The 26,824-nt window shown below is 38.7% G+C and overlaps 1 protein-coding gene across 4 annotated transcripts in view; it reads left to right on the top strand.

Moving 5' to 3' along the window:
• Positions 1-215: 215 nt before the first annotated feature.
• The window catches only part of SNRK (SNF related kinase), a 39,700-nt gene continuing 13,091 nt past the window's right edge, over positions 216-26,824 (top strand). For 2 of the 4 annotated variants that reach the window (XR_009418041.1, XM_059467869.1), the window contains exons 1-3: positions 216-407; positions 10,762-10,859; positions 12,167-12,860. Coding sequence is in view for 3 of the 4 variants with exons in the window: in XM_059467869.1 (XP_059323852.1) it covers positions 12,272-12,860 (589 nt within the window). In the remaining variant the exon portion in view is untranslated. Of the gene's footprint in view, positions 408-952; positions 1,065-1,194; positions 1,280-10,761; positions 10,860-12,166; positions 12,861-26,824 lie in introns of those variants that run through there. The other 2 variants (XM_059467878.1, XM_059467886.1) reach the window with 2 other exon arrangements.

Below are 26,824 nucleotides of genomic sequence, written 5' to 3'. Positions count from 1 at the left end.
GCTGCGCTCGGCGCGTGGCCTCCCCTCCCGTCCCCTCCCGCCGAGCGGCGCAGGCGCGGCTGCGCGCGGGCGAGCGTTGGCCCCGCCCCGCCCCTCGCGGCCCCGCGCGAGCCGCGGCCGTTGTTGTCAGTCGCGGCTCGGAGGCGCAGCGGGAGCGGCCGCAGCGCCTGGTCCCGTCCGAGCGCAGCGCGGGCGAGGGGCGCCACCCGCCGCAGCCCCGTCGGCCTTCCCCGCTGGGCTCTTGGACCCTCTCCGTCTCCTCCTCTGTCCCTCCTTCCCTCCCCGCCGAGCTCCCCGTCCCCGCCGCCGCTCCCGAGGGCAGTCGCAGCGGGCGCTGCCCATGCAGGGGGCGGCGCGGGGCGCGGCGCCCCGAGGAGACGCCGCCGCCGCTGCCGCCGCTGCGGGCAGTAAGTTGCCGGCGGGGTTGGGCCGCGTTCGGCTCGGGCTGGGCCGGTGGGGTGTGGTGGGTTCCTTCCTCCCCCTCCCGGAGCCGGCCGAGCCCAATGGCGGCCTCGGCCCGGGGGGAGGAGGAGGCGGTGAGGGGACGTTTCCCGGCCGCCACCGAAGGTCGGTGTGTCGGTGCCGGCGGGGCTGGAGGGGAGGGCTCGGGGAAGGGAGCGGAGAAGCGGTTGTTTCTGCGGGCACGGCGCGCTCCCAGGATGCGGGTGTTCATGCGGGATCGGCGGGTCCCGGAATGCGGGTGTTCCTGCGGGGACGATGGGCTCCCCGGACGCGGCTGTTCCTGCGGGGACAGCGGGCTCCCGGGATGCAGGTGTTCCGCAGGGACGGCGGGCGGCCGGGAGCCTGCCGTGCCCCCGGCGCGGCGGAGTGTCCGTGCGGCACGGCCCCGTGTGACCGCGGTGACACCGGCCCCGCGCGTGTGACCGCGGTGACACCGGTCCCTCCGCCACTCCCCCGCTGCTGCTGCTGCCCGCGCCGGCCCCGCCGCGTGTGCTCTGCTGCCGGGAAGGGGAAAATAAAATAAACAAGCCAGGCGAGAGCCTCGGGTCCGGCCGCGGGTGCGTTTTAGGGGAATGACGGTGCATCTCGCCCCTCGGAATCCGGTGCGTAGCCAACAGGTTTGTCTTGGTCTCCTTGTGCCCAGGGCTGGAGCGTGCCCCTCCTGACAGAGGCTGGAAGTATCCCTCGTTCTTTGTCAGTACGTGCCGTGCTGCTGTCAGCGCACTTACTACGTTCGATTCACTGCCTAGAGATTAGTATAGAAATTGGTAGAATAACTAGCAAGGTCCTGCACAGAGGTCTTTGTGCCTATTGTCAGGTGAGTTTTGCACCCAGGTGCTTAAATTAGTGGAAGATGATTTTTAAAAATAGTTGATGTGCCGTCGTGGTAATAGTTGAAGGGCAGATACATGTGGTTGGTTTTATTTGTTTTGGTTTTTTTTGTTGTTTTTTTTTTTTTGTTTGTTTTGTTTTTTTTTTTTTTTAATTTTTTAATTTTTTCTAGTAAGTAGGGTTTTACTCAGTAGACTGAGTAAAGTGTTGGAGATCATCCACTAGGGCAAAACCCCATGTAGTGGCCAGAGGATGGTTGGTGACAAAAGTGACCTATTTTCAGGTTGGATATTTTTATTGGTAGGAGATGCAAGTATACCTGTGAAGGAGAACCCTTTATATGGGATACACGCTTTGGATTTTTGCTTATTCATAGATAGTTTCTTCTTGATCATCTCACTTCCAAGAGCTTGTTGTGAGCAGATGAGGGCAAAGCAGTCGTTTCTTTGGTGGTACCATTACAGTTCCTGGAGCAGCTGAAGCGTATTGTATGATTTTCAGCCATCTAGCATGAATGAAGTGCATGCAAATATGCTTACGCCTGCCCTCTGTAGTGCAGTCGCTACTTAGTCATATCTGCTGCTTTTTTGGAGTTGTTTATTATGGATATATTTGGATCTTCAGGCTCTGGGGAAGGACCAGTTTAACGAATCTCTGCAAAGTGAAATCTGTATAGAAGTGTTTACTAACAAATGTTTATTGTGTTGCAGTTAAGCTTTTTTTTTAAGGCGTGCACCATTAGGAACTGAGTTAAGGAATCCTGGGACTTTTTTGGCAGATATATCACAGAAAGTGGGAAATTGGCTTGTGGGTGTTTTTGTACTATTGCTGATCCTTCAAAGGAATCTGAAACAAATAAGAACTAACAATCATTGCCAAACAGTGCAGTCAAATTTTACCTTGTGAAACATGTCAAAATGTTTACTTAGACTAATGTCTGCCCCTTTGACTTCTAGTGCATACAATATCCAGATTAGAGGACTTAATAATAAAAACTAAGGGGGAGAAAGTCCAGTCTTGTCTCTTAATTTTCCTGAATATCCTAAATGATGAAAAAAGTGGTAGAATGATGACATATTTTTTTCAAGTGATAGGAAAGGGAAGCTAACCTGACTGCTGGAGCTTTGCCTGGTAGGCAAGGTAGCACATTCATCTGGCTCTTTTAAGAGCATCTTTATGATCCACACTTGAGGCTTTCATCAAAAACAGGGAAAAGGGAGAATTGCATCTTAAATGTACTTACTGTGTTATGGTTTTTGTTGTCATTTTACCCAACTGAGAAGCAGGAAAGTACAGTTTGAGCACGGGACACCCTACAGGTTACTGGTGTTCCTTGAATCATTGTGCTATGAGAACTGATACTGCCATGTGGTGTGGGTGGTTGCACTGTAATAAATAGTCTGCTTTCTGATTATTTTAAAGAAATATCATGCTAAGGGTGTGCATGCTAATATGCTACAGCAGATATTCTTTTACTTGCAGCAGTCATCTTGTGTACTGTTCTGACCAGCCTGGTCCCTTCTAACTGCCTTTGAATCATACTTGAATAATTCTTTTGCAGTCTACACCTTCAGTGTATCATTGTCCCTTTTATCCCACTGGCAACTGTAATGCCAAAGTAGCACCTTTGTCTTGCTTGGCCTGCCTTGCTTTCAAGGACACAGTATCCTGGTGCAGCTACGTTTTTTCCTCACAATGTGTCTCTTGTGAAATAATGTATTTCCTTTTCTGGATTCTCAAAATTTCACTGAAATGCCGTAGCTGTGAAACTTATTGGTGAACATCTGCCCAATCCTACTTAATTGTGTTTATAATTGTGTCTTAAAATAAGAAACCAATGAAATGTGGTTCAGATCAGGGATATAGAGCTGAGCTGCAGTTTATGATGAATATGGTAATATTAAATTCTGTAAGCTCTGAACTTTAGTAGCCTCTGAGGTTCTGCCCATCTTCTGTGTCACGTTATTTTCAAGCACTTAACTGGAATGCTACAGCTGCTATAATAATGTAAAATACCTGTTGTTTTAATACACATAACAGTATTATGTAAGAGCTTAAGAGGATTTGAAAAAAACGTATATTCCCTTACAACTCTAGGATAACTCACCCTGGCGGAGTTCTAGTACACATAAGTTGATTGAGTCACCAATGTTAAGAACTTAATGAGAAATAATTATACTTGCAAATTATAAAACAGTGCATGTTCACTTTCTGAAAAGCTGAATCCCTCTGTTACAGTGATCTTCTACAACTGTGCTGGGACACAAATGTTACACTCTATTTGACAGCCTGTTTTCTTTTCTTTCTTTATGTATCATTGTTGGTTTTTCTGCAGCAGAAAGTTGCAGAAAAAGGAGTTACTGACTACTATCTAGTTACTGACTGGACTTTACTTGAGAGATGATGGCCTAGGCTTTATTATAATCTTAGTTCATGTTGAAGCATGTCAGATTTCAGGTATCTGGCTGTTCCTGACTAATTTGGGATGCTATAAATGAGAATAAGCTATTGAAACTGAGTAACTGTTGGTTGGAGTCAACATATTTGTCAAGATTTAAGCAGTTTGTATCCTAGATAGAAAACTCCAGTCTCGTAGTGGCAACTTAAGTCAATTCAGTACTTGAATTTTGTGTTACCAGATTTATTGCTAATCAAACAAAACTATATGATATTTGACCTTGAAGATATTAAGAAATTTAATAGCAATTATTGTTGTTTGTAACACGTACTAAGGGTATGCACACATACTTGCATCTGAACCTTTGTGTTTGAGATGGTGTGTGATGCTTTCACCTCCCTTGATATGGGAAGAAAATCATGTTTGTGGTTCTGAATTTACACAACAAAGATGTAGGTGTTAAAACAGGGCTAACATTGAAATGTTATGCCACACTGAAGTGTTCACTGATTAATGGCAGAATGTTTAGAGCTCCTCTTAATGGTCTTAGCTGCACTGCCTGGCATGACAAAATTATGTGGTAATGTTAATAAATAGACATTGGAAAAAGGTGAAACAATTCTGAGAGTTCATGAACATGGAGTAGATGAAGCAGCTTCTCTAAAGGAGTTTAGTTTGGTGGAGAAATCGAGTTACCTGCTTTCTGCAAAGTTTCTGCAGTAAGTTTCATAGATATAAAGATTTAGCATACTGTCTAAAAGATAGTGATACTGTCACGAATCATCTGATATGCAAAATATTTCTTCATCAGTTCATGTTCCTAGCTATTTTGGGGGAAGAAAAAAGAAGAAAAAAAAGAAAATATGATGGGATTTAGAATATTAAAAATCTTCAAAAATCTACTCAGATACTGTTTATCAAGCTTGGAAAAGTATAATTCTGGGCTAGGGCGTCCAACTACCATGAGTTACCTCTGTTGCTTATACAGTTGTTGACAGAAATACCCAGATCTGGATTGCTTAAATGTATGAATGTCTGTAACTAAGAAATCCGTACAAATTTTAGGTAGTTGATGAAAATTTTTTCTGTTAGTGGGAACTGCAAAACATGAGATTATCAGCTGAAACTAGTTTTTCTATATGTTATGACATCACAGGGTCTGAACAAAGTTTTATAACTGATTTACAGATACAGAAAGAAAGTACTAGCAGATATCACAAAACTTGGAATAAGTACTTTTAAAAGACATTGTCACATACTACTATGCAGAAGATAATTTATGGCTATTCTGGAAGATCTGGTATTTATCTATACAGTAATGCTTCAGGAGCAGCTTCAGAGCTTAAGTGCTGTATTGCTGAAGCCTCTGGTATGTAAACAGGGTAATGTCTCTCTTGCTTTTTTTCTTTAAAAATGAAAGGCCACAGGCTGTCCTTTGAGAGAAGGCATAAGAGGAAAACAGATACAACATGAGATTAATTGCTTTTGGAGCTGTGGCTTGTGTGAGGACTTTAAACGGTGTAAAGCTATTGCTGAGTTCTTAAATCTGTAGGCAACTAGTATTTGTCTTGTGTAATACCTCCTCTTAGAAATGGAAAGTACCTTGTGAACTGCAGCAAATTATCAGCAAGGCTGTGAAAGTACTTTGGGCTTTTAACATATTTCACAATTGGAACCAGTGCCAATAACTACCAGTGATGGGTTTGTCAGTGGCTCGTAGTTCCATCCGTCTTAGTGCCTCTGTCCTCTTAATAACTTTGGGTCTAGTGTAAAATCATCATCTCACTGTTACTGCTACCCTCTTACTATTGCTTTGGAGTCTGTACGTCAGCGTAGTCTCTGTTTTTTCTCATTCACCTGCTTGGAAAGAAAAAGGAAATAAACATTCTTGACTTTTAAAGGGGAGGCCTTGACGGACCAATTCAGATGCAGTGGCTTCTTTAAGTTGTCTGTATGGAGGGTGATTCTCACACAGATACCAGCTATTAAGTGGAGTTTCTACAACACAGTTCTCAAATTTTAGTTTGCTTTTTGCTAGTGTTCTGAAGATCACTTACCACAGCTTAACTGCGTGAAAGAGGAAAGCTTATATTGTCTATGGTTGATGTTACTGCGCTAGTCTTAAGAAAAGAGATGGTAGACAGCAATCTGTAGATCTGAAAGTTTGGGAATTCCTTATCTAAGAAATAAATGTGTTTTTTAATTGATGATATCCAGAATCCTGCATTGTATCTTTTACATTTTCTCATGCATTTGATCTACTTCAGTGTCCTGCTCTTAAGTCATGCAGGCTCTCATCATTTTCTGTTACGAAATTCTGTTTGTAACTTTTTTCTTCTCAAATCTATAATAGTGCTGCCCTTCCCATCCGCCAACAATTTGTTGGCCCAGGAGCAATGTTTTACCAAGTTTATTGACCTGCCAAATATTTCTGCTGCTGGCTGTTTACTGAATAATGGACCTTAGATTTGAAGAATTCTTGTTGGCATTTTGCTTTTACTTCAATACTAAGAAGAGTTAAGTCTAGACATCAGTAGCTCTAATGCCTGCAATACATTCTAAAATGATGAAACACATTTCATTAGGGATTTCCCAAATGTTTAGAATGGCAAAACTTCATCAGCAATTGATGCCTCTTGTATCTTTTCAGAGCAAAATTCTACAGACTGTTTAAAACTAGGGAGTACAGTTAGGTTTTGCAGGTTAATTCTTCTTTTTATGCTTGTAACACAGCATTACTTGATAACTCTTCATCATGATCTTCATCATTTTAGAGGTAGTCAGTGCTGAATAGTAGAGAGATTTCCTGATATATCTTGACATGTCAATAACACAGTATGGGCTGGACATGGACCCTGATGCTTAACAGGAAAATTAAAGAAGTGGATGTACACCTTGAAAAAACCTCCTGTAGTGTTTTATCACGGAATTCACTGGGAGCAGGAGAGTTTATAGGGTTTGTCATCAATGGAAGGGAAGATATGTCTGTATGCTGTGGTGCAGTCACTTGAAGTAGAATATAAAGCTTTAGAGGCCATTGCATATAGACCGGCTGAGTTGTAACACTGCTGCCTCTGTGAATTGTTTTCCTCTGCCCCCCAAAAACGCTACAAAATGTTTGGCTGTAGGGTGAGTGTAGATTGCCATGGTTTCTTTGAGTACCTTTGAGTGGTAGTTGTGAAGGCCATAGGAAGGTGGAGGAAGAAAGGCTTTGCTGGATCATGACACCTGTATGCAAACAAAGGAGAATACACTTTCCTTGGGATACTGACTCCCACATTGAGTCTTGAATACTCAAGAAATAGTGGGTACTAGGAGCTTCAAAAGTTTGAAATACGCTCGAGGAGCTGCATAATGACAAGTTTTCAGGCCATGTGATAAGCACTGAGTGTATGTATTTTTCACATGTCACTCTTGCAATGCCTTTTGCCTGCTTCTAGTGCGTTGGTGCTCCCTTATACCGAAAAAAAGGTGATAAAAAGTCCTCTGGGGGAAAGCAAGTTGATACATAAGTAAAGCTGTAACAGTGCAAGTAGTGGGTCATATAGTAACAAGACAGACTGTTTTTAAAGGTTCATAGATTACCCTGTAAAGACACCTTACATTAGGATGGCAGATAAAAATTGGGAGGAAATATTGGAAAAAAATATAAAAAATTATACTTGCAGTTTATTTTACTGAGTTAATATGTTATTCAGATTGCTCTCAGATTCCTATGATTTGTACAAATTATTTTCAGAGTGAAAGAAAAATTGCTTCTGAATCTTCACATTCTGTGTATGTCAGATTTTGTATTTAGTGTTTCTAGGAACACAATCAACATAAGTCTTACCATCAACATACAATTATATAGTAAATAAATAATTGGTGTAGATGCTGTTACTTATCTGAGACATAAGAGAGCAAAAGTAGAAGCAGGGTAAAACTTTAATCTCTCTGGTGGATGTGTGTAATGTGTGCATCCACTGAACTATTCATTCTAAACTCCTGTTACAGAAAATGAAAGCATGTGCTTTACAAAATGATTCATCTGATCTCTTAGGCTATCTGCTTTAGGGTGCAATTTGTTTTATCACAGACTCTTATCTGTGTTGACTGAATCTCCATTTATTGTCAAGGGAGACAGGAATGGTTAGCTGTCTGTGGACAGACAAGTCCCAGTGAAGATTACTTCAGCTTTTATGTCTGTTGGACTGATGATGCAGGGAAGTCTTTGCATTGATAGTTTTTCAACATTTTGTTTAAATGGGACCGTGAAGCTTCATCTTCTAAAGTAAGCTAATACACACATTAGGGTAAGATGAACTAGGCTGGTCTTACATGCAGTGTGTAATCTAATGAAACTTTTTGAATAGGGTGAAATGCTTAAAGAAAACCTAGTGTCTGAAACATGCTCCTTTTTCTAAACAGATCTATTCATCCATCTTTTAAAGATGGTTGAATCACAATGCTGTTGCTAAGCTTTTTAATAGGATGCATGTGATATTATAAAACAGCTCCTGCAGATCTCCATTAGGGGCTGTTTGCAGTGTTTTGAGGGATAGGTATATGAGCTTATATGGAAAGAAGGATCTGTTCTGAATTTATTTACTGGTAAATGTCTACACTGCATAAAATGAGTATTGGGGGCGTAGCTGAATTCTGGTATAATTAGGGAAAAATGCATTTTTAGAACCATAATTAGCCACGTGGATTAAGCGCTGCTAATGGTTAGTTAACTCACCAACTAGAAAAACCAAACTCTAATGCTGAAAAATGAACTTATCAGGGGTTTAACATAATGTGAATGAAAAGACAGGTAAATATTTTCTGTGATATAGCTGTCTTAAATGCTTTTTTGCAGGCTGTCATTTGGCTTGCTGTTAACATGTGGCTGGTGGAAATTTTGCTTGTTGTCTGCTTTAGTTGAAATTGCTTCACTTGGGAAAATGTTCAAGAGATCACGCTGTAAACTGGATCACCAAAATGATCCATCATTAAAAGTAATTCTGTTTTGGAGGGTCATGGCAAAACTAGAGGCTTGTGTGGTTTCATCTGTAGTCAGTCCCAGAAGTTGTACTGTTGTAACTAAGGAGACAACAACAAAGGGGCTCAAAGAGGCTCTAGCTTGAAATAGTGGATCCTAAAGTACTGTCAAAATTCTACTTTCTTAGTCTTAAGAGAAACTGAGAAAAAGAAACTGCTCTGAAATGTATTGGTATGGCAACTGTGCTCCTTTAGATAGCATATTTAAATTGTAACCAAGGCTTGTATCTATATACACCGTGACATTTTTGCATCCACTTCCTACTACTGAACAATTCTAAACTTTTGTACTTTCCAACCATGTGTTACATCTGAGATCTCTGTATTTAGCGGTGGGAGCTTCATCTATGCAGATTTATTTTAAAACTACAGAGTTAAGGGTTAGTTGGTCTGTTATTGTGGAGACTAAGTTAAACTGTTAATGAATTTGCATTAATTTCGTTACAGCTAATGGGGCTGCAACATTAGTAAACATAGTTTATCTTCCATTTCAGTAAGCTCTTATCCTATTGATTACTCTCTGATATATTTCTCCATTGCTTAAATGTAACTGGGTTTTGCTGGAATTCTGTTGACAGGTTGATTTTTATGTGTATTCTGTGATTTAAAGTTAAATCACTTGTTGAGCTTGTACAATGATGTTTGAGAATGTGCCAAGTGAACAAAGTAATGAACATAAATCTTTCCTTACTGCTCAGTGTTGCAGTTGAATTCAGACAAGCTGTCTTTAATTTGTGTGCTCCAGTTCCCTTTAATTTCTTTAATCTAGAAGCAGTTAGGAGTCAGATTGGGATGCTGTGGAGACAGCAGCACTATAAAGCATGTTTGTTGTGGGGGGTTTTGTTATTGTTGTTGGGTTTTTTTAAATGCTGGCAATCTCTTCAGGAGTGAGACTCTGGAGTTGCATGACCATATGGGGCACAGCTGATTAATATATCCCCTTCTGCTTCATACAGGCTAAGATTAGGTGGTTTATGTATGTACATGGACTGGTTTTCCTTAGTGTTCATTTTGGGGTTAGGTTAGTATGATGGAACACTACACAACTATAAAGCAAAGTATTGCTTGGAAGCATTGTTAGTGTGCAGTAGTAGTGAAAGAACCCTCAAAATGGCCTTAGAAAGTAGAATAGAACAAACCAGAAAATGAGTGGAGATGGGTGAGAGGAATGCTAAAGCCTGTGGAATAACCTCTGCAAAAGGATTTATAGACTAGGATTAGAACAAAATTGAGTTGAAGCTAGGAAGGAAGGAAACTAATTCTGAGTTGCTTGAGGCAAGGTAAATGGAGTATGGTGGTTCTTGTTTTGGAACAGATGGTGAATGAGAAGATGCACAAATTATCAAGAGATTAAAAACAAACAAGAGGAAGTGGTTCTTCTCACAGCACATAGTTAAGTTATTCAGCTCTGCTGCAGTATGTTCTTGATGCTAAAAATTCAAATGCTTTAATAAAGCACCTGCCCAGTTTCACAGGGAGGGGTGGGGTAGAATCCATCAAGTGCTATTAAACACAAACCCACTGCTCTCAGATGTAAAGAAGTTTTTGAGTCTCTGAAAGACAAGGAGAGTTTTATTGTTTATTGTTGTATTTGCCATTGTATTATGTTGTTCCCTATGCATTCTGTAATAGTGCCTACCAGGAAGGAGAGTGGGCATTTAGCTTAATGTAGCTTGCTTTAATTCAGTTTTGTGCTTTTTTGAATAAGGATGGGATGTTGTTACATGGGAATGTAGGGGAAGCTCTGTAAGATGAGCAGTTTGTGAAGTGTTGGGAAGCAGATATGCCAAACATCATCTAGTGGAGTGGTTTTTGAAAGAACACGTGAAGCATAGTGCTTAGTAGCAGAATAAAAGGGTGCATACAGCAACACAAAAGCCAGTGAAGTCTGTTGAAGCTTGATGACTATCTTTAAAGAAACACAAAACCCCAAACCTCAATGTTTACTTTTTTTGTTATTGTATTAATGCCTGTTGTACTTAACCCTGTTCCTTTTCTAGGTTATGACGTTTTGGAAGCTAATTGATTTCATTCAAATTTTACAGGCGTGGAGGTCTCAAACTGAATTCTGTGGGTTTTGTGGAAGCAGACAGCTGGATAGTGAAGAGGTTGTACCATGGCTCCAGCTGAGAGAAGCAGTAAGGTGAGCTTGTTAAACATCACAGAATCCTCATAGGACCCCCAACCTTGTAATTGAATTCATATGAAACCAGGTTCATTAGTTTCACTGTCTGTGAAATAACTTGTTTAGCAGGGAGTGTTTTTAATCTAATGCTTACATTTCAACTTGAGAATAACTAATGTAAGGGGCTGTTTGGTTGCCAGCTTCCTTTTCAAAGTTTTTCTTTTTGAAGTTCAGTTTTGAAACTGAAAATATATTCTAAAGAGCTGTTTTTTCTGTATTTTAGAGTTGGCAATGAGCCATCTAATTTTCATATTTCTAACTCCTTTGTACTCAAAGTTGGAGAAATGGTTAGCTTTTTGATAGCTACAGTTTTTTTTTTAACCTCAATCTAAGTTAACAATACAGGAAAAATTCTGGTAGGTTTTGTATGTGGAAAAACAAAAAAAGACAATGGGACATAAGCCCTTCAAAACTAGTTTTGAGTATGAATATTTTGTAAGTTTGGTCTTGTTTGCTTAAATGCCAAATACCTGGTAAGCAGGAATTCACTACACAAAAGCTGAACTCTTCTTCCCCTTCTCCTCACTCATTCCCAGGCCTGATGAGCATATGCAGCCTACCTCCAAACTTTTTATCACCAGTTTGTGTAACTTCAGTCAAAATATTTAACAAGCTTTATTTACCACTGAGTGCATCCAACCCAAATGTTTCATTTCAGCCTTCAAAGCTTTGTTCCTTTGCTGTAATTACAGTATTGATTGATAATGCTTAAGCTAATTAGAGTAACACAATTAAGTATTGTATGTTACTTGACTAAACAGAAAGCTGTTAAAAAGGGGGAGGTAAAAGTCCCAAGTCATGCCATCTGAACTTTGTATTAAAGCTGTTTCATGTGCAATATGAAGGGATGTGCCAAAAAAGGGATGTGTTAAGTATGCTCCTCTTGATATTCTGTGCTGCCCAGCTGTTTTATAGTGTATCTGGAAAAGTTACAGATTTCAGCTTTGCCAGTTTTAACAGTCTTTATAACATCGAGTTCAAGTGCTGCTTGAAATGTTTCTGACTCATGACAATGAAGGCCACTGAATTTGTGACAAGTTTTCATTATTGAAGTGTTAAAACTCACTTTCTTCAAGCATACTGATAATGTGATGTCAGAAATCTGCAAGTTAGCACAGCCTGCCTTACTAAATCCTTTGCAAAAATTTCTGAAGATGATTTAATAAATAATCTGTAGTAATGTGCTAATGTAACCTGGGGTAATTACAGGATAATAATTTTGCTTACTTTTATACAAGTATGTAATCTTGTCTCTTTGTTTTTAGGTATGCTTGACAGTGATTATGGACTATTTATTTGCATCAGATACTCTTATATGAAAATACCACGTTTCCAAAGAGCTTAAATATTATTTCATCTTCTGAAACAGAATGGCAGGCTTCAAACGAGGATATGATGGAAAAATTGCAGGATTGTATGACTTGGATAAAACTTTGGGCAGAGGCCATTTTGCTGTGGTCAAACTTGCTCGGCATGTCTTTACAGGTGAAAAAGTAGCAGTAAAAGTCATTGACAAGACCAAACTGGACACTCTTGCCACTGGACATCTCTTTCAGGAAGTCAGGTGCATGAAGTTAGTGCAGCATCCCAACATTGTGCGGCTGTACGAAGTGATTGACACCCAGACAAAGCTTTATCTCATCTTAGAGCTAGGGGATGGCGGAGATATGTTTGATTACATCATGAAACACGAGGAAGGTCTCAATGAGGATCTGGCAAAAAAATACTTTGCTCAAATAGTTCATGCTATATCCTACTGCCATAAACTGCATGTAGTTCATAGAGACTTAAAACCAGAGAATGTCGTTTTCTTTGAAAAACAAGGACTTGTGAAATTGACTGATTTTGGCTTCAGCAACAAATTTCAGCCTGGAAAGAAGCTCACCACAAGCTGTGGATCTCTTGCCTATTCTGCTCCTGAAATTTTACTTGGGGATGAATATGATGCACCAGCAGTGGGTATGTATGTCTGCTTTGAATTCAACCAGTAATCTATAAACATAAATACCATGATCTTGTACTTCTGTGTTCCGTTTCAAGATAATGCCAAATATGGAAGGCAGCTAATTGGCAAGAAGCAATATAACCTCGATGAGCTGTGGATGAGGTCATGCTGGAGCAGCTCTGTTTGGAGGAGATACTCAAACATTCTCAAATATGCTTTAAAATTATTTTTGTATGAAATGGTGCTATTGTATAGATTGTAATTGTTTTTTAAAAATGAGTAATAATGTGGATGCAATGAGTATATTTGTAAATACTGTGTTAGAGAGAACCCATCATCTTTTCTGAAAAGTTGTCTTTTTTTGAATTTATTTTTAACAAGACCCCATACTCCCTTGCACCCAGCCACGAGTGACTTTCTTTGCTCAATTTAGCCATATAAGAATAGCATTGTGAGCCCAGGCTGCTTACATGTTCTGCTGCAAGGTGGTGGGAAGCCCTGTGTACCAAGTACTAACTCAGCTATCAAAGGAGGAGACAGGGAGTTAGGTTAAAGAAAGCCTCAACTCCCTCTATCCCACCTCTGCCCTTTCATTGTCTGAGAACCAAAAGTAGTGGATGAGTTCTAAGTTGCTCCTGATTGTGTAAAAGGTAAAAGAAATAGTAATGTGTAAATGAGTCTACATGTTTCTAGCTGCAGGGTGGACTGCTACATGTAATTCTCTTGCTGTCTCTCTTAGGTCTGCTGCTTATTGTAGTAGAAGTAATTTAGATTCTTTTTAGAAAATAGCTTTAGAATTGATGGGGTCACTGAATATTGTCCTGTAGTCATACAGATTGCTTAAATCTGTTCGTTGAGGTACAGCTCACTTCCCCAGCAGGTGTAGGCACATATAATTGCAAATGGTGCTCCAAGAATAGCTTCTGGTAATCAAAATGCCTCTTGTTTTTATCAGTATCTGATACTTTCATGGGTGTTACAGCACCCATTAGGACTCTACATGGCTCTGTGTGTTTTGTTATGTTTTATAGTAGTGACTGTAGTGATGGTTTAAATTAAGGCAGAGTTGTCCAGGTTTTTGCTAATTTACCTGAGGTGAACAATCAGCTAATTTTGTGTGCTGACAGTCACAATGCTGAACTACAATTCTTGCATTATTTTTAAACATAAATATTTTTAGCTGTTAGGTAAAATATTTAGGTTCTTTGCCTAAACATTTGAATAGCACTTTGTGGCTTCTGTCTTTGAATAGGTATTGTCCTCTGGGTTTTCCAGACTTGAAAGTACTTTCCCAAGTGTGCTATAATTAGGAATTTTGGATCTTTGTTATCTCTGGGTTTGAAAATTGATGTTGATGCTACAGCGATACTTTACAAAATGATTTCTGTTTGGAGTCAGATGATTCAGATGAGTTGATTCTGGTTTTATTAGTGGCAAACTAGAGCTCCCAACTCCTGAGTTTTTCTGTGTTCTGTTATCTCCTTTTGAGAATTTCCTGAAGCACAAGTGTAACTGACAGCAGTGGCCTTCAAAACTAGAGGGAAAAGTGCATTTGTTAATTACAAATTATACAATGCTTTATGTGAATTATTTCTTGAAAAATGGAATAGCAGTCAAATTTTGGAGGATGAGCAGAAAATTAGATTTTGATATTGCTGCCCAGTTGAAAATGCTTGGAAAAAGGAGGTGTGTGGAGATTAATGGGGGAAGGGGAATTAGGAGCATTATGACCAGATGGTCCAAACTGAATTATATAGTCAACAAATCATGCTTTGGACCTCTTAATGATAAATGTAATAATGTTTGTTAGAGGACTTTGTAAACAACTAGGGAGGTAAACTTCTGAATAGTGCTAAAAGAAAATTTTTGAATGGATTCAGAGAGAGAGAGGTCGGGTTAATATGGTGTGTATCACATTAATATGATTGATGTGAACAGTAGAAAAATGAGGAAAAAATTTAACTATGTAACTTTTAACTAGTGTCTAAAGATGCCAGTTATCTTCTATTTCTGAGAATATTTAAATATCCCTCCATGGTTAGTTCTTGCTTACTTATTCCCCAGTATGCTGTCTCAGCTGCTGGATACTTCAAACTTCTATCCTAGTTGAGCAATTGCAGGGCTTGTATCCTAATATTTTAGTGGCATATTTTTCATCACTTTGTAATGCACCATGAAATCTCTCTGAAGTACTGTCAGTTACCAGAGTAAAAATACCAGAATTTACTATTAAGATTCCAATAAGATGATGACCTTGAAGGGTCCGGATTTTCCTTTTCTAACTGTGGGTAAAAAGGTAAGATACACTATACAAATTTTCTAAATATGATTTATGTATTTTAAATACAAAGATCATGGGGGGGAAAAATAGGGCCTTTTTTAAAGCCCTCTTTCCCCTAAAAGAAATCTTAAATGTAGGTTTAGGAAATCTATCACTAAAATTGTAATTATGTAACTGAGAAATGAGCTTCTGCAAACCTTTCTTAAACTTGAAAGATAAACTTTCATGCTAGGATGAGATTCTACTTGTGGGCTAGGAGTATGTATAAATTCAAAAATAGAAATTTTGAAGAAAGAAATTTCATCAGTTACATTCTGATGCCAGTAATGTGCAAGGTGTGTATGTATAGCTTGAAATAGTGGTGGAGTGCTGTGAGCTCATTCAGCTGTTGGCTGGATGGGGCTATTAATATTGCAATAATAGTGACTGCCAATGGCAAAGATCCTTCCACCACTTAGGATGAAATTACATTACAGCTGAACCAATCTAAAAACTTATTCCTTAGTAAAAAGGAGGTCATGCTCTCCCCAGTGCAGTGACATGGTCATGCCCCCTTGTGAGCATCTGACCACTTGAAATCTAACTCAGTTTACTAAAATGACAAATTGAAATGGATTCCCCTGCTTACACTCTGTGCATATTAAAGTACCTTTGCATTCATTGTGTTTTTAAAACCCCATGCCTGTTATTTATGCAAAATTATTGCAAAAATTATTGGAACTAAAACTGATCAGGGTGTATGATGGGGGTTTTTTGGCCAAAGAGTTTGCCACAAATGTGGCTTTTTGGATCTCTTATGAATAATATTAGAATGAGTACATAAAGGAAGATAATTTACATCTTCTTTCAACAAACAACTGAAATATTTAGGGCAAGTCTTTATTTTATGCTTAATAAAGATAATAGAAAAGCTTGCTTTTTGAAAACAACTGTTTCAGCTAGTTGAGGATTAATCTGCCCTTTGTGATGTCACTTGAAAGTTTGCACACTTGAAAAGAGCCTAGTTAATTTAGGTCTCTCATTTCCTTTTGTGTTTAATGCTGTAGTTAAAATGATGCAAGAGGAATATTGGGCAATGATCATATGTTCCCAGGGCTTGTCAAAAAGCTGAGTTAGATAATGAGAAGTTCTGTTGCTTGTAATTTCCCATGGTTTTTTCCATACTTAATTAAAATTTGTTCCAATCAAAGTGAGAGGCTTGTTGTTGCACATAAAGTTCATTTCCTAAATCAATGGCTGTGCTGCTTTAGATCACAGTTCTGTCTAGAGCAGTGATGTGTGCTACCATGAGCTCCATCAGTATTTAAAAGTTGATAACTACAGATGAGAAAGAACTGTGTACTTTTGGTAGTACTCTTCCTTTTGCTCTACCACCATCAACAGAAATTGGATCATTAAATAAATAGAAATTGCCTCTTTCCTAGGTGATAAAATTTAGTTGGAGTTTTTTGGATGAGTTGATTCTTTCAGAGGAGGGCAGGTTCTATTTTAACTGCTTGGCATCTCTACAAAGTGTGAAGTGCTGTGTAGGCTTCAGTAAGACATAGACACTTGTGATAAGTTCATGTTATTGAAGTTGGGTATTTTGCAAATGCATGGAAACATTTGCAGAGTAAATTCATTCTTCTGGGGATGAAAAATGGGCAAATTCAGATTGTAGCATTGGGATTTTGTATATTTAGCACAGTTGAGCGCTGGCCTTTAGAAAAGCACTGTAATACACAAATAACATTGCAGTTACCATCACAGTTACTTGGCATTGCAGTTTGTCATCACAGCAACACACAGAGAATGGTGGCAAGATGTTCCTCATAAAAGACACGACTAACGAGAATATTGTGGCTGCTGTAGCTCAGTGCTACTCAACTGGCACTTTGTAGTCCAAATGCAGCTTGCTGCTGCCCTGGAAGTTGCAGATAACTTCTGCTGCTTTAGAAGTTAGATAGGGGCTTGCACAACTCAGACCTGGATATCTTCTGTCAGTATGGTAAAACTACGTATTCATTACCTGGTCATGTGTTTTTGATTGCAGAAGGAAACAGGGGCCTTGTTATACAGACACTCTGCTTTCCTGAGATGGTGATACACTGCCTTTAGACCCACTTTGTGTCTGTTGGAATGAACCCAAATTCTTTTCTTTCCTTTTTGCATCAAGCATTTGCAAGGGCTTTTTACTTTAGTATAGTGTTGCTGGAGTGTGCTTAGTGTTTCCAAGCTTCAGCCATGTTCACAGGGTGCTTGAGCATAGCCAGCTAGCCCCAGAGACCCTGTCTGGCCTGTGTGGAGCTGGTTTGGATGTTCCTGGGTGTGTATGACACTTTATTCTCAAACTGAATGACTAATGTCAACCTGTGGCTATATACAGTAACCTTTTGCACTAAAAAACTACTGAATATAAGATTTGACTGACTGGTATTAAAAAAGAAGGTTGTAAGATATTTGCAGATCATAAACAATATTGAATAACTGAGCATACCTGGCAGCATTTTGGAGTTTGAGTATGATCAAAATCAGATTATAGCCAAGTTCTCAGCAATTAGAAGCATTTCTCTGCTTGTTTGGTTTAGAAAATCTCCCTTGTTGTTATATTTCAGCACTTCAGATCATTTATACTTAGATACAGCATGGAATGATCTTGAGGCTGGAAGGGCACTGAAAGTGTTGTGATACTTGGCTGCTTCCAGTATAAGGTGTGCCTCCCCTTCTGTTTTGCTTGCATTGGTGCAGAGCTACCGCTTCTCCTGTGCTGCACTCTGCTGCATGGCTGGCCCTTTGATGAACTGACTGTTATCAGCTAATGTGACAGAAAACTGTTAGAAAGCCAAAAACGGACAGAAATGCTGCTCTCTGCAAGCTTAAACTTCTGCCAGGTTAGCAGAGCTGCTCGTTCCCTTAGGATGGAGTGGAAGAGGTGCTGCACAGGAAGGGAAGGGAAGGAATCTGGAGCTTGGAGAAGAGTTCTGGGGGAGAGGGGTAGGACCTGTCTCTTGAGTTAGGAAGTTTAGGTAATACCAGCTCTGCCTGGCTCACTTACTTTCCACCTTCTTTGTAAGAGAAACTCTTGACTGAAATTCATCATCATTGCCAGTCTATTTTTAGGAGAATTGTACACTCAAGTTCTTGGCTTCAAATGTTTTTTGAAGGAAAACAGAAGAAACTGATGTGAGTATTAGGTGTATTTTGTTCTGCTGTATTCTCTAGTGTACTGGTGTTAGTGGCCAAGCTTTTCTGCTTCACATTGCTTTGCTGGGTATCTCATACTGCTGAAAAAACTGAGTCAAATCAGAAATTAATTTTTTATACTTTTTAGAAGGGGCAAACAGAAGGAATTGGTTGTAGAACACTTTTAGAAAGTCAAAGTCTTGAGGATAACAAAGTATTTATGTTCTGCAGCAAATTGCATGCAAATAGTGAAGTTTATTTTTAATGAAATGGGAGTTCAGTTTTCATGCAGTTTGCTATCCTTTGGTTCTTTTTTTTCCCCATCAATCCAATTACTGTACTGACCAGAAACTATTTTTAATGCTCAAAATTGAGGATGTTACATTGCAAATACTGGAGCCTTGCGTTCAGAAGTGAAGCTTTGATATGATGGGCTGCAGTGAACAATGGGAACCTGTGATCCTGATAACTTCTCAGTAAATCTGAGCAAGCTAATATTTATCAAGTATAATTTATGTTCTGTTCCAGATTACTTTATGCAGAAGTTTCCATTCATTCACCAGTAAACTGCTGGGTGAAACAAAGAATAATTTATCCAAGTGCAACTACAGAGAAGCTGTCAAGATAGGCTTCAGTTACTGCTATATCAGCTAAACTGTAATTTAAATACAGAGATACAGTCATGTTGCTGTGTTCATGGGAGAACTGTTTTCATAGTATTTCAAGCTGCTGTTGTGCAGCAAGGTTTCGTTATGATGAATACATCTCCACAGCCAGGAAGCTTAATTTCATCTATCTTTCAAACATGTACTCAGATTAATTATTTCCAGCCTGTGGCTGACTAATTTGGCAACACAGATCTGGTGGGACCAAAATCAGTGGTGTACTACCTAGTTATAAACCAGATGCCCAAGTTTTGCATTCATGTGTAAAGCTGTATTCAGATGTTAATTTTTTCTAAATAAAGTACAAATTATGCATTATACAGCTAAAATGTGTAGGAAAAGATAGTTCATCCAAAATCATGAAGAATTTTTAATATACCAGAAGCAAATTATCTTTATATACCAAAAAAATAACAAAGTCATTGCAGTGAAACATGTGCAATAGCTGTATGTGCTGTGTAGACTTTGATATGTCCAATGATTTTGAAAACATATTTTATAAAGAAGAAAACTTCCTTTTATTTTTAACTAATTATTATTGGGTTTTATTCTGGCTAATTATTTTCTGGAGTTGTAGTATTGGAATTCATGCAGAAAATGTTGGTTTAGTTTGTTTTTTTAATATAGATTCAGTAACTTTTTGTGGCTGACCAACATATATCAAAGGAGATAGAATATATTTTTAAATGCAGAACTGATGATTTGGAGTAAAACAGGCTATTTTGGAATAAAGGAAGGCATGTGTTCAGTAAGACCTTTCAGTGGTGGTTTTTTCTGTTAAAGTACTCAAACTTGAGATGTATTAGTAACTAAAAAAAAACAGTTGTTTTTATTTTAGTGGTTTTACTCAACCAGCAAAACCCATGCTATGGACTTCAGGGAAAAATCATGAAATCATAGAATGGTTTGAGTTGGAAGGAACCTTCAAGACCATGTATTCCCAACCCTCTGCTCTGGGCAGGGAACCTCTCACCAGAGCAGGTTGCTCAGAGCCCCATCCAGCCTGGCCTTGAGCACTGACAGCAAATGGAGCATCCATAACTTCTCTGGACAGCCTGTGTCTCACCACCTTGACAGTGAACAATTTCTTCCAAATATCCAATGTAAACTTGCCCTCTCTCAGTTTAAAGTCATCATCAGCCTTTGTTCTGTCAGTCCATGCTCCAGCTCTCTTGTCTCCCCAGGACCTTCTCTTTTCCAAGTTAAACTACCCCAACTCTCTCAGGCTGTCTCCACAGGAGAGGTGCTCCAGCCCTCCTATCAGTTTCATGGCTTTCTCCCTGCAGCAGCTCCATGTCCTCCTTATGTTGGGGCTTGCAGAGAATGAGTACTGGCTGCCAGACTGAATGAGAACAGGAATCACTTCTGAAGATAAGACTTAGTTACTGATGATTGTGTCTTAGTCAAGGGAAATAACTTAGAACAGACTGTTTCACCAGACAGATAAGCTAATTAGGGAAATAATTTGCTAAATGCCATTTGCTATTTATGCTCTTTTTTTGGAGGGACAGAAAAGGAAAAATTTCCCTTCATTCTCTTGTCTGCTCTGTGTACTAATAGTAATATAGACGGGATTTTTATTGCTTTAAAACAAAGAAAACCCCCATTCTGAATGTTAATTTAAAAAATGTTAGCCTTGATTGTGGATGGTTTCTTCCTCAGCCTTCAGCAAGGGAAAAATAAATGCCATTATAGAAAGACAAAAAAAGTTGGGTTAACAGATGGTAGCCTCTCTGAGAACTGGAGAGGTCAATGTACAAGTTTATTCAAAGCCTTTTTCATTAAAAATTACAGCATGAAAGAATAGTTAAATCTGCTAAAAACTGAGTTTCTCTGAAAAAGTAATCCTTATTCTTTACTCTTACACTTGAAATTTTACCGGTCCAGTTTGAGCATATTCCATTTTTTTCGGTAGTCTTTGCACATGCCAGCGTAAAAATACTTGTGATATATAGAAATGCTGAATTCTTTTTTCACAATTATTCTCTACCTTCTCACTACTGACTTTTAAAAAGCTGCATCCCTTGCATAGATTTTTAGCTTATACAGGAGTGGAAATACTTCTCTTACTCTCTTTTAGAAGCACAAGTATATCAACAAGCACCATTCAAATGATTCACTGGTATGATACCAGCTTTTATCTTTTGTACTGTTGTATATAATGTTTTATCACTATTTTTAGTAGAAGTCTCATTTTCTGCAGTGTTTCACCTGTCATTTGAATTTTTACTCTTAAATTGTGTTTTGGTTCTTCAGACAGTTCTGTGAAGCTGTGCTATACTTTGAGTATTCATTCAGTTTCCCTCAGCCTATTCTGTGAACAGGTTCTTGAATTCCAGCTTGTAACAAGCATGCTTGCTACTTATCCTTGTGAGCTGCCAGCCTGTACCTGCTCCTGACCCCATCACAATTCCACCCTCCAATCCACATGAATTTTTTGCAATGGGGTTTTTGTGTCTTGAGCTCAAAAGAGCAGTCTGCATGTCTCCAGTTGCTCCCTAGCCCTGAACATGCCCAGAGTGCAGAGATACTGATGACCTTACATAGTTGTTTTTCCTATTTAGCTTTGCATACAAGAACTAGGTATTGAAGTGCTAGTGTGTTGAATCTCTTCTAAGGCTTCCATTCAGCAGGTCTCTATGGATTGGGCTTTCTTCATGAAATGTGCTCTGAAGAGGTAGCAGCAGCAGGTGGAACATTGTTCAGTGCCTTAACACAGTGGTTAGAGTGACTGCCCATAATCCTGGAAATTGGGGTCCATTTCCACCCTTCTTTTATCCACAGTCTGTTTGTTGGCAAAATAAACATGTAAACACCTCTGTCATCTCCATAAAAGTGGGTTTGTTTCCTTTTAGCTTAAGTGGCTCCTAGTAGAAAATAACTATAATGTTCAGCTGTTACAGTAAACCATGTGAAGAGAAATTTGTAAAACCTGGCTAAATTTACTCAATATTACAAGTCACGTTTGAAGAAAGAGACTTTATGTAGAAACATACATCTTATCAGCTGAGCAATATACCCTGTAAACTGTTAAGCAGTTCTAAATTTAAGTTAGGAGGGAAAAAAATCAACCCTTTGCCCATCAAGGTCTGAAATAAACAACTTCAGTATGTAGACTCAATTTACATTATGTATGTAAATGCAAATATGTCTATTCCAAAATGAATATGGATTTTTCATTGCTTAAAATCACAAGTTCATATAGCATATATAAAGTGTGACAAATGTCTGACTGAGGAACAGTAGGAAATTGAGGGAATATGAAGGTATCACTTAAGTTGTAACTTGCTGAAGTCCTAAGTACTTATTTTAGGAGTAAATCACAAACTTCAGAAAGCAGTAAGTGACCAATGAAATGGTGAAGCAGATGAGTATGGATAACCTTTGTGCAGTGTGCAAACTTGAACATGACAGATGTTTGACCACCCCATGTTCAAGACAGGCGTAGCACAGACAGCTAATGTTGTAACTTGGTTTCTATGGCAGTGACTTCTTATTATGCAAGGAAGTTGCATATACACAGCCCTGGTTGTCATGGTTCATGGTCCTTTTCTGATTATTTAATGACTTGGAAAACAAAAAAAATATATTCTCTACTGCAGCTAGTTACTACTGCTTTTATTCTTATTTTATTCTTTGTCATAGCAATGACAATTTCAAGTTAACCAATTTAAAGGCTAAATTATATCTTGAGATCTTCACAGGATTTTTGAGAGACCTTGATTTTTGGCTACTGCAGAATAGAACTGTGCCTTCCTTTCCTATAACAGCTTGAAGTTTTGCAGGTGATTAAGAATGCTAAATGCATGCAGCATGTTGGGCCTAATTCCTGCTTTTCCATCAGTTTTCTAAAGAGCGCACATTAGATGACCTTTGAAAGACAGAAATAAGCAGTTTCCATAAAGCCTTCATTTGCTAATTGCTAGTTACTAAGAGTAGAAAAAGAACTTGAAATTGTGAAAAAATTATTGTTTGCATCTGCACTTTAAGGGTGGTCTCTGTAACCCTTCTCTTCCTTGTATTCCTTCAATTAAGGGTCTCAAATCTAGAACTGACACTGACACTGATTATGACAGGACAAAGTTCTGGTAATGAACACTGTTGTGTATGGCTTTGTGTATTGCTTGGGGAAATAACAAAATTTGGTAAATATACTTATAATGAAGTAACCTCTGATTATCCTTTACTAACTTCTCTAAGACAACCCTACTTAAAGATCCTGCATCTTTGAGCTAGATTACACTATTCTGGAGTAGAAGAATTCTCCAAAATTAACTGTGATTATTACATTAAATGAGTGAACAAAATTTGTATATTTAGAGAACAGAGCTATACATTTAAGTGTTTTTGCAGTATATTTTCAAATTTTTGAATTTTGAATTTGACTGAAAAATGTGCAGCTGTGTTAACAAGAGCCTCATTAAAGGTGGCATCGCATCAGTCATCTGGTTGGTTGGCTTTAGTTGCATGAGGAGTTGCAAACAATTGATGTGCTCTGGTTAAGCTGTGGCACAGAAAAGGGACAAGGAATCAACCCCTTGTTTGGAGAGTTTGCATGTGAAGGGGCAGGACAGAACTCTTGAATGTGTTCTCCTAGTACACCTGCAACATCCAAATGGCTCTGCTTTTAGAGATGAGAGGCTTGCTATAATGTGGTATTGCAGGGCTTGTGAAGGTGTTGCTAAGATGACATCTGTCGTGTGACATAACAGGGTCTGCACTAAGCCTCCCAGTGATTTTTCAGTGTTACATGTGGATTAGATTTCTCAGGCATACTCTTTCTTGCTTCCTGGTTATTAGTAGGCTTTTAAGTTTTGCTGAGGCTGCTCAGCTTTGTCTGTGACACCGCAAGCTGAGTCATTTTAGTCACCTTGGCTGTAGGTGCAGTGAAGTTGATCTTTTTACAGCTGCAGCTGTAAAAATAGGCTGAGAATAAAAGCCATGTAATTGTTTCTGTTCAGTGTTACTTCTTGCTCACATCAGAATAAACATCTGCTATGCTGGCAGGATAACAAAATACACATTTGTCAGAAAAGTATAATAGCAAGCATTGCTTGTAGTTTATAAGAGTGAGGTAAAGTGTAGTTGTTGCTGCTCTAGTGCTCTTCACTGAGAGGCTAAGAATATCTACATAATATGCCAAGGTTAAATGGTATTTAGCACTGTTTTTAGTTTCTAAAAAACTTTTTCTGCATACACATTATGCCCTTTTAGTGTATATTTTTTGCATTAAACAGAATTAGTGATATAGTGAAACACAGTAGCAGTTAAGTGCATGATGTATATTTCATTATTAACCAGAGTTTTTATTCTATTTTCATACAGCTGTGTTAAAATGATCTCATTTTACTATTTGCAGCTATTCTTATCTGGAAAGACCTATGGGTACAGACTACAAAATATAGTAACTAGTGAAAGAAAAAATACACAAAATTCTCTGTTATGTGCTGGCTAATCAGTAATTACTGTTTTATTTGTGAAAACATAAAGGTTGATGTCTAATGGACATTGCATAATGGCAAGCAGTAGTGGTTTGGGAGTTTTTGTTTGCATTTAGACAATCAGTTGGGTTTTGCTTCTAAAAAGGGCTTTTTATTTTTATGAAGTAAGTGTGCATACATGTTTATCTAAATAACTTTTGGAAAACTAAAACATCACCTGTTATTACACATATCCTTTCAAACTGAAATATAGCAAAAGTGTATGCATAGCCCAGAGAAGAAGCCATGTGTGTAAAATAAAAAATAAATTAGGAGGCTGCCTTGTAATGGAAAATACTTAACTGTAGGTTCAGCATCTGCTCAGTGCAGTTGAAACTTCCAAGGTCTGGTAGGGTTTTCTGTATATGGCAATTTCATGGAACTTTAATTCTCGTCTTTGGTTGCTGTCCTTTTCTCAGGACTGTCTTACTGTTTTTAAGCTTGATTTCTTACACTGCTATCTTTTTCCTTCTGTATAAACTTTTTATATGCTTATTTTTAACTAACAGTTTAATTAGATTGCTCCCCTCCCCAGCATTTTTTTCTCTTGGCTTACATTTAGCCAGTATGTATTGCTTTATTATAGCAAATGTAGTTTGTAATAATGAATACTGTGGGGACTCTTGTAAAATACTTCATGGTGAAAGAACACATGAAGCATTCTATTCTGTTGTGGGGAAGTATTGAGCAGAATACTAGGATAGTTCAAATCAGAACATAGATCTTAGGCAAAGTTAAAAAAGATGACTGGTCACAGAAATGCATAAATTCACCTGTCTTTTGTGCTTGTAAAAACCTCATGTAATCTGTTGTGTGATGGGAAGTAGATAATAAACCAAAACTTTTTGGCTGTGTGGAAACTAAACAAGCAGAAAGACAACAATTAACTTTACAAAATTAAATGTGAACCTTTTAGGTGAAACTGCCTCCCTGTCTTGTGAGGGCTTTTAAAGTCCTGCATTCCTAAACATCGCCTTTCTGGCCTCAAGTTATCCAAGTACTAAAACACTTACTGAATCTGTAAACATGGTGATGGTCATGCTGAATTTGCAGGTATGCATGATATGGTGTACCAGCCTCAAAATGCTGAGTATCTACACGATTGAGGCTCTAGTGAGCATAGCAGAAATCCAATAATTGTCCGAGTTTAATAGTATACACTTAGAACAAATTAGAGCTCTAAAGAAAATTACCATGTAGTGTTCTTATTCCCCTGTCAGCTAAACCATAAGAAGAATAGGTCATAACTAGGAAAATGAGTAATTGTTCTTGGGATGAATCTGTGTGATTTACTTTGTTAAATAAAATTGTAGCCATCCTTCAGCATGAAATGCACATTGAGTATTTTGAATGGACAAGATGCAGTTGAGTAGGTAGTTTATGTGGATCCCTCTTGCAAGTCTTTCCAGGAAAAAGCTGGTGTGCTCTGTGTCCCAGATCACTGCTGGCTGCTCTCCCCTCTTCCGTGGGAGGTGCCTGCCCAGTCATCTCTCAGCTGTTTGGTTTTCCTTGGTACAGATCTGTAGCGTGTTAAGGGTTTAAGACCCAAAATTGCTGCTGAAATTCCCAGAGCATGGAGTTGTAGCTGAAGTTTAAGATCATGAAGATTTTATTAACCATATATTGGAGCAAGTAATTTATTGTTCTGCTTGCTATATGATGCATATCTTAATATTTATGTTTCCTTTATTGAATGCAGTGACACTCATTGAATATTTTTTCTTAGGCAGGCTCTTAATAAGAATTTGAGCTAAATATTAGCTATTACACTAAGCAGAAAGCAACCACAGGGCTTCAATGCCCCAAAGTGCTTCTTTTTCATCTTTTGGTATGCCATTCCACCGGGGAGCAAGAGAGTTGTTAAATGTTTATTTTACACAAACAGGAATTAGAATGAAACAAGAAGAGTCCCAGAGTGTAGTAGAAATAGCTGTTAATTGTTGTGTTCGGATATTTTTTAAGAAACCTCAGCACCCAAACCCACTACTCCACACTTTGTAGTATCATTGGTATAAGAAGCTGGTTTTACATAAACTAATTTGTTACTATTGGAAGTTCCAAGTTTTAAAGCAACACAACATCATTGAAGGGACAACAGCAAAATCAGTCTTATTGAAATAAGTGACTTTTTTTGTGATTTCTTACCTCACTGAGTAGGTGGGGATTGGTCTCTTTCTCCAGGCAGCAACTGACAGAACGAGAGGGACACAGCCTTAAGCTGTGCCAAGGGAAATTTAAGTTGGATGTTTGGAATAAGTTTTTTACTGAAGAAAGAGTGATAAAATACTGGAATGGTCTGCCAGGGGAGGTGGTGGAGTCACCATCCCTGGATGTGTTTAAGAAAAGACTGGATGTGACACTCTGTGCCATGGTTTAGTTGAGGTGTCAGG

This window comes from Ammospiza nelsoni, chromosome 1 (assembly GCF_027579445.1).
Source record: "Ammospiza nelsoni isolate bAmmNel1 chromosome 1, bAmmNel1.pri, whole genome shotgun sequence".
In the NCBI taxonomy this organism is placed as follows: Eukaryota; Metazoa; Chordata; class Aves; order Passeriformes; family Passerellidae; genus Ammospiza; species Ammospiza nelsoni.
This window is presented reverse-complemented; position numbering and strand designations above follow the sequence as displayed.